The sequence below is a fragment of the Lactuca virosa genome, chromosome 4 (genome assembly GCF_052849685.1).
Source record: "Lactuca virosa cultivar CGN04683 chromosome 4, Lactuca_virosa_CGN04683_v6, whole genome shotgun sequence".
Taxonomy (NCBI): domain Eukaryota; kingdom Viridiplantae; phylum Streptophyta; class Magnoliopsida; order Asterales; family Asteraceae; genus Lactuca; species Lactuca virosa.
Window position 1 is genome coordinate 171,809,497 of NC_136429.1, and position 8,872 is coordinate 171,818,368.

Sequence of the window (8,872 nt, forward strand, 5' to 3'; positions counted from 1 at the left end):
GTGGCGCATCTTGCTTCATGACATATCAGATGATGCGTCATCCCCCTTTTCATGATGCTCACGTATGATCCCTGATGCTCACACATGCTTCCAAGTGCTCCATTGATCCTTAATGCTCACATTTTCTTCCAAATGCTCCATTGATCCCATATGCTCACAAAGAATAATTCAAATGCTCAGTTCACATTTAACACTTAAGTTTGGGGGAAGAAAGGTTAACACGGTTATGGTAGAAATACACTAGACAGTCACACGACTATCTAACATTTATGTCACACATAAAGTTAATATTATCATGTAGAGAGTTCTGTTGGTTAGGATTCCTACTAGAACCAACTTGGTGGATCGAGAAATGGATGTCCCCTCTTTATTATCCCTTATTTCTGTGTTATAAGTGGAACAATGAGATCATATGTTCGTAAAATATGAAGTGGCGGTTAGAACTTGGAGCGTGATATTAATATGTCTGGAGATACTTAGATAAATTTCGAATAAGTTCATGGGTTGTTTGTAACGGTTGTTAATTTGTCTCTAAATTCGAAAAAGAAAACTATGGTGGATGTGGTTGTGTAACACTATTTGGTACATTTGGAGATTACTATTTGGTACATTTGTAGGTTCAAAGATGAGAAAGTTGTTGGAGGAAAATTGAGACAAAATAGAATTGTTGACTCCAATAGAGAATTTTCTTTTCTTTGGTATTGGAATAGGAATAGAAAATGTTCTTATTGGGGGTTAATTGGTTGCAAAACCATGTGAATTCTTTATAATTGGTTTTCTTTATGGTCTTGCTAATTTATTTTTTTCTTTTTAATATATGATCGCCTATTTCCAAAAATAAATTCAAAAAAATTAAGTTTTACCCAAATAAAAAGGCTAAAATGTTGGTTCTTTTGTATAGAGAACCCTTATAACAAATAGGTAATCACGAAATGTGAAATTTTGAGAAAAAAAAAAAAAACAAAAAACAAGAAAACAAGGTTTTACAAGGGACCTATGTGAAATCTTCACAAACATTAGGTGCAAAATTGAAAATTCAAACTAAAGAAAAAGAAGGATCAGATGTTAGGAAGAAGGGTTTCGCCGTTAACTTCCTCAGTCACAGGAACGCCACTCAACGCATTTCTGATCGTCTTTCTTAAACGAAGATCGTGAAATGGCGTCACTAGCACGGTTGTCAAGAAAAGCCCTAACATCCTCACTCAGCTCCCACCGCCACCTGCTCAGCCGCGCTCTCGCCACCGAAGCGGCGGTGAAGGCAACCAAATCATCGCCGCCGCCGGCACAAAGCATAACCGAATGTCCGGATCGAGTGAAGTGGGACTATAGAGGGCAGAGGCAGATCATCCCTTTAGGTCAGTGGCTTCCGAAGATCGCTGTTGACGCTTATGTTGCCCCCAACGTTGTATTAGCTGGGCAGGTCAACGTTCTTGACGGATCGTCCGTCTGGAACGGCGCTGTTCTCCGAGGAGACCTTAACAAGCTCACTGTTGGGTTCTGCTCCAATGTTCAGGAAAAGTGTGTTGTTCATGCCGCTTGGTCTTCTCCCACAGGTTTTTATCAGAATCTGATTTTGCTTTTGATCTAATTTTTAGGATTTCCATGGATTCTTCACAGAATTTCGAATAATTTGTATTTTCTATAGATGCTTCCTGAAAACATGGTAAATTAGGAAAACTCTGCAAGGATCTATTGAATTTCGAACTGAGAACCTTACAGAAATTCTAATTAGGAACCAAGTTATCTTAGTGATTCAGGATATAATAACTGTGAGAAATCCCTAATTTGCAAACCTTTATGTGAGTATATGATCGAAATCCCAATCCAACTACGTCTTGTGATTCTTATAGTTTCTTGAACCTTTTAGAAGCACCAAAAACACATTCTTAGTTTGTGGTTTGATTGATTTATTACAGGTTTACCAGCAGAAACTATGATTGAAAGATTTGTAACAGTTGGGGCCTACTGCTTATTAAGGTCATGTACAATTGAGCCAGAGTGCATAATTGGACAGAATTCGATTCTTATGGAAGGATCTTTGGTTGAAACACAGTCTATACTTGAAGCTGGATCTGTACTCCCTCCAGGAAGAAGGATTCCAACAGGGGAATTATGGGCTGGAAATCCTGCAAAGTTTGTCAGGAAACTAACTCATGAAGAAACCCTAGAAATCCCTAAACTTGCAGTTGCCATTAATGATTTGAGCAAAGAGTATTTTAATGAGTTCTTGCCTTATTCTACTGTGTATTTGGAGGTGGAGAAGTTGGTCAAATCCCATGGGATTTCCATTTGAAAGGATAAAGTGTCTGTTTTTGGTTGAAAAGGGAGAAATAAGAAACTCTTGAAGTTGAAGGAGACTCTTTTGAGTTTTGATTGTTTTTTAATTTTGTATGTTGTGGCTTTTGGTAGACTTCACTTATTGCCTTTCATGAGAAATGGCATGAAATCAAGCATTAACTAGTGCTCTATAGTTGTACTTTTTAACAATTGTCTTGATGCATTTTTAGAGTATTATCAAATACCATTTGTTTAAAATTTAAACAAGAAATGCCAAAAACTTTGCATAAAAATATGGGATATGGAACTAAATTGGAACCAGTTTGATATTACTTCCAATTTAACACCATATTTGGTATAAAAATGATGTAAAGCAATTGCAAGTTTGCAACCACATCATTTTCTACACTAAATTTGGTGTTATTAAAGTTTCATGTGACATTTGTGACAGTTTGAGTTTGTGCACATCTGGCTTATTTTAGTTGATTCAAGTTGAAGTTATATTTCAATGCAATGATTGTTTCATAAAATGTTTAATTGTGTTATAAATGTAATTTTTATATAATAAAATGTTTGTATTAATAATATAACAATTAATTCTAATTAAGTATGTATGAATTTCTTGTTTGATTATCTTTGTTTAATAATATTATTTATAGAGTTACTATAATAATATATATAAGGAAGGTATTTAAGAAAACATAAATAAATTAGAAAAAAAAATTCTCCTAATATATATTTTTTTATTGGAAGTGTGGAAATATTATTAGCTACAACTTAAAAGGAACAAAGCCTAGCAAAAAAACAAGCAAAATTACAAGATATTAAAGGGATTACAACATTAATTAACCCATTTACAATCATAATAATTACCTCTAAATTTAACCCAACTAAACACCATACTAAGAATGTTATCCGCCAAGTTCATCGAGGACATTTGCATCTTATTGAACAATTTGTCGTTCCTAGCTTTCCAACCACACCAAAGGAATCCATACGTAATAGCGAGAAGTATTTTTCTTTTTTTGGGCACCGCCCCCATTGAGCAGCAAATTGAATAAAATCACTAACTGAATTGAAATATTGATAAGGGATATTGCACCACTTTAAATTCCATCTTAGAGTATCCATCATGAAAGGGCAATCCACCAAAATGTGATTTGTCTCATCCATACGATCTAAGCAAGCGCGCCAAACAAAACAAACAACTTCCAGGGGTACTATATGAATCCAAACAGTAGGATTGCTCACCGGACGGGTCACTTTAGAGTTGATAAGGGCTCTAAGATCGCAAACGTAGAAAAGCCCATCAGTAGACAATTTAGAGAACAAAGAATCTATATTATTTGAGAGATGGACCGAGGAGATGATACTATTAAGGGTATTGAGTTCCATAGTCGCCGAGGGATCCGTGTTAACCTTTTTCCAAGCCCATGTGGGGGTGTTATGCGATAACCTCTCAGAGATGAAACACTTTTTCCTTTTCTCCAACCCAAAAAGCAGAGGAAATTTCGAAGCCATAGGCCCATCCTCATACCAATCATCATACCAGAAAAGAGTATTGGCGCCAAATCCATTACGAAAACCAAAGATAGAAGAAAGTGAAATACCCAATTCCTCCAGTTCATGGGGCATCTTCACAATGTCATACCAGATACCGGAAAGAGTCTTCAAGCCTAACGAGTCAATCGGCTCCCCGGTCAAGTTATGAGTGCCACAAACGACACGAATCCAAAGAGCAGTAGGTTAAGTTTTATATCTCCACAACCACTTAACGAGAAGAATTCGATTCAAAGAAAATAAGGTGTAATGTCCCGAAAACACAAGATAAGATTTTCATTTTATTTAATCAAAAACCCATCATTCATTCATTGTAACAACCCAAAATTTAGAAAGAAGTAACTTTTTGACAATATTGACAAAAAAAGGGCAAATTGGTCATTTATGAGAAAAAGATGAGAATATGAATTTGTAACTTCATGAAAATGGCCAAGACAAGTTTAAACCACTATAAGAGGTCAGATGGATTGAGTTATGGAGAAATAATGCATGAGAAATGAATTTTTGGCCAAAAGGGTAAAATTGGTATTTTTATGCTTTTTAGGCTAACTTCTTGACCTAATAGATTAAGATCTGAATTAAGTCAGTGAGATATGACTTAACAAACATGTAGAGAATGTTTCCACCTTCGTGTGCATATAAAGATCATTAAAAACGGATAAAAAAACGAAGAAGATATGCGCATTTGAAGTTGGAACAAAAACTGCCTAAAGTTGGAACGAAATCAGCAACATACTTTGCTTATTGCCAGTACTCACGACGTGAGAAAGATAGGCTCACGACGTGAGCATGTTCTGACCATAAAAATATGATTTGCGAATGATTCTATTCAAAACCCAAACACCCAAACACACCCCCAGGAGCAAAAAACACACACTTAAGCCGTATGGGTCGATTTTTGAAGGGATAACTTGATTTAAGCTTCAATTTGATGAATTAAGGTAAGAAATTCATCTTCCAACCCCCTAATTTCAGATTTAGGGTAAGATTTTGAAGGTTTTGATGAAACCCTAAGTGAAGGGTTTGAGTTCAAATGATGAAATTGAGATAGTAGTTGATGTTGTATAGTTTAATTATAGCTTATTTCAATGATTATGAACCTTGTGTGAAGATTGAACAATTATATGAGAAATTGAATCCATGAGATTTATGGTTCATAAGTGAAAGGTGTGAGATAATGAATTAAGTCCTTGAATGATGGAATAAGGTGTTTGTAATGTTATAATAGATGGGATGAAATTACTATGAATATTTCATGATTGATATATGTATAGATTTTTATGAATGATGAGATGATGATATGATTTTATAAATGAGAATTGATATACACGAGTTGAACTATGTAAATGATTTGGTTAATGATGCATATAAGTTAAATTTTGATTAGGCAATCTAGAGAAAAGGGTTGATCAAAGAAGTCCCAAGTTAGAAAATCACCAAACAAGCCTTAAAGAATAAGGTGAGTTATTTCTCTCACTTTTCCTTATGATTATTATATGTTTAAATTTTATATTTATGCATGTATATATATATATATATATATATATATATATATATATATGTGTGTGTGTGTGTGTGTGTGTGTGTGAATTTGAGGCACTAAGTGAATGCCATCAAATGATGAGTTAATAATAGAGCATTAATATACATAGATATCATGTATTTGAGCATGTATGTATATGATTGGCATATATGTATTAGATATACATATAAACATGTAGCAGAGCATGCGGTGAGCATACTTCCTTCGGGATTTATGATGATATATGAGTATCTTTCCTTCGGGATTGATGATGATATATAAGTATCTTTCCTTCAGGATTGATGATGAGATATGAGTATCTTTCCTTCGGGATTGATGATGATATATGAGTATATTTCCTTCGGGATAGATGATAAGATATGAGTATGCTTCCTTCGGGAACAATATTGAAATATGAATATACTCCCTTCCGGGATAAAATTGAGAATTGAGTATAATATCAAAGTTATTAGTGAAAAATTTGATTATATAAATAAATATGGCTTTTATGTAAGTATATGTATTAAATATAGATAAAAATGTCAAAATAAATGATTAGACCAATGAAGGTATTTGGTCAATTTGAGTAATGGTTAAATCGATGAGAGGTTTTGATATTGATAAAAGATTGATGTGACTTAGAGTATAAATAAGTTTTTAATGGGAATGACTTAATGTATTGAGAGTGGGATAAGATGAGTGAGGGTAAATAAGGAAAATTAAGTAAGTTGCTGAACTTGTAGTATTCACGACGTGACACAGATGAGTCATGCCGTGAGAAACTACAATACCATTTTCTTTTGTAATAAAAACGTTTTAACAACAAATTAGAAATGACATACAACATAGACTACAAGATTAAATAAAGATGAGATATATAGAGTATATGAGAGGGAGTATGAGATGAAATATATACATATATATGAAGCAAATAAGATCGATAAAGGATATATAGAGTGAGTGAGACTTAACATAAATGAGATATAATAAAGTACATTATTCTAAGTACAGATGAAATTAAATAGAGTATGAGAGATAGAATAGAGAGGAGAAAAAGTCAAAGACAAAATCAAGATATGTGCAAAATATGTGATGAGTTGGACGAGTAACTATGAGGAGAAATAATAATTATGAAAGAGAAAATAATAAAAGATAGTAGAATAACTCACCAGACCAAGTGTCTGATGTAGTAGGGATTTCTGTGTTTTTGCAGGTAAAAGTATTAGCAGCCGTGGTACTGGAAGAGAAGACAGGAGCACAAAATCAATATTCAGATTGTAGGATGTTATTGTTGTATTCTTTATTTTTTATAAATAGATAAAATTTATATTGTGTTTATTTGATTTAACCCGGGATATAAAAGTTTTAAATTTTGAGTATATTTTCCGCATTAATAAATAAAATCTTGATAATTCTTATAGATTACATGTTTTAGATCGAGGGTGTCACACGTTGGTGTCAAAGCCATAGTTTAAGTGAATTAGGTTTGGTGTATACATTCCTAGTCTTAAACTATGGAAGATAGATGAGATGCAGAGATTATGAGCTGGTTTGTGTTAAACCATACTAAGAGATCACAATACACGGCTGGATATGTGTGAAGATAAAGATCATGAAGAGCATGAGTATGATATATTGACTAACCTTAAGGGTTTGAGTATAAAAAAATGTAAGATATAAAATTATGTACATTAAACTTGATAATGATGATTTTGATTGAGATCACGAGACTATTACGATAGATGCATGAGAGGTGATTCAGTTTACTGGTGTAGACGATGATTATGATTTGAGTCTCCGAGATATGACGAGACCAAATCCCAATATGAGATTTTTTTATTATTGAACCGAATAACTAATCTGAGTGATTAATTTGAGTGATTAATCTGATTGATCCTGTTAATCTAATAAAATTTATCAAATGAGTGATATTAGTTAAAGCGATAAAGTGCTAACTTTGAGCCCCTAAATGATAACCTTAGAGGCGAGGTAAAGAAAAAGAGTAAAAACGTAACTTGTAATAGACCTGAAAATGAAACAGTATAAAAAGAATCAGGTCAAAAGGAGTTTTAATGAAGAAATTACAAGCCTGTAAAGTTAGATAAAAATTTATTGGAAGCTGATTTGGAAATTTGGCAGCTGCAAGGTGTCAACTTTGCAGCTTAATAAGTTGATATTTATAGCTGATTTGAAATAAATTTTTAGAGTAAAGTTATAGTCTATATAACAAAGAATACACATGAAGAAGAATCAGACAGAATGAATGTGTAGTGAATGAGATATGATTGTTTAAAGATGGTTGTTCAAATATGCGAAATTGCTGAAATGTTCAGACCTCCATGTTCACAGCTGAATAACTCCTGTTCTATACATATTCAGATGAAACGAATTATATGAAATTTGTAGTACTCCTAACTGGCTTTCCAACGATATAAATTTTATCCAAATTGGAGTTCGTAAGATTGAGTAACAAGGCTGGAAAGATTGAGAAAAACCATACATTTTGCTGGGAAATTATCCTAAGTCAAGGATAGTAAGGGTGATTGATGTGAGGGGTCGATCCAATTAATATGAGCGATCCGAGTGATTTAGTTGAGTGATTGATCTAATCAATTGATATTGATTTGATTAGAGTGATCGATTTAGTAATTGATCAGAGCGATATGAATGATTGATATGAGAAATTGATGTTAATATGAGTGATTGATTTAATTGATTTGATTGATGTGAGTAAATGATTTGATTAATCTGAGTAATCTATTGAGTTGAGAAATTGATCCAGTTGATATGAGTGATTGATTGATTCATCTATTGATATGAGTGCTTTGAGTAATTGATCCGAGTAATTAATTTGATTAAATGATCTAAAAGATTGAGATTGACTTAAGTAATTAATAATAATTGGATTGAATGATCTGAGTAATTGATTTTGATCAGAGTGATTAACATTGAATGAGTAATATTGATCTAAGCGATTGACTCGATTGATATGAGTAAATTGAGTAATTAATCAATAATCTGAGTAATTCCAAAGATTTATTTGAGAAATTGATCTGAGTAATTTAAATGATTGATCTGAGTGATATGAGTGGTTGTGGATATTTGATTTAAATTAATCTGGTTGTGGATATTTGAGTAAATTAATCACATTGTGTATCACAGAGATTAATGAGATTGAAATTTATTTGAGCGATTCGTGAATGAATGATAATAATTGAAATATAATTTATAATAAGATTGACTTGCGAAGTGTCTAGTTTATATTTAATGATGATAACTGCTATGAGTATTTACACTCGTGACTTGAGGATGAGTTGTAATTCGGGTGCCAAATGATTATTGAGGAAAACTAAGAGAAATGGTTGATTTGACTTATGATAATGAGTTGAGATAAATATAAGATACGAGAAGAGTAATAGAGAAATATTCTGAATATTAGTAAAAATATTGATTGATTCTAATATCTGAAAAGATGTTAATGATTAAGAGAAGTCACGATTTGTAATTGTTGGG

At 32.8% G+C, this 8,872-nt stretch overlaps 1 protein-coding gene across 1 annotated transcript; it reads left to right on the top strand.

Moving 5' to 3' along the window:
- The first annotated feature begins 1,050 nt into the window (after positions 1-1,050).
- Positions 1,051-2,487, top strand: LOC145107725 (gamma carbonic anhydrase-like 2, mitochondrial). The gene is made up of 2 exons (XM_079044678.1): positions 1,051-1,553; positions 1,917-2,487. Exons 1-2 carry the CDS (start codon positions 1,157-1,159, stop codon positions 2,291-2,293), a joined length of 774 nt encoding a protein of 257 aa, XP_078900804.1. The 5' UTR covers positions 1,051-1,156; the 3' UTR covers positions 2,294-2,487.
- The last annotated feature ends 6,385 nt before the right edge of the window (positions 2,488-8,872 follow it).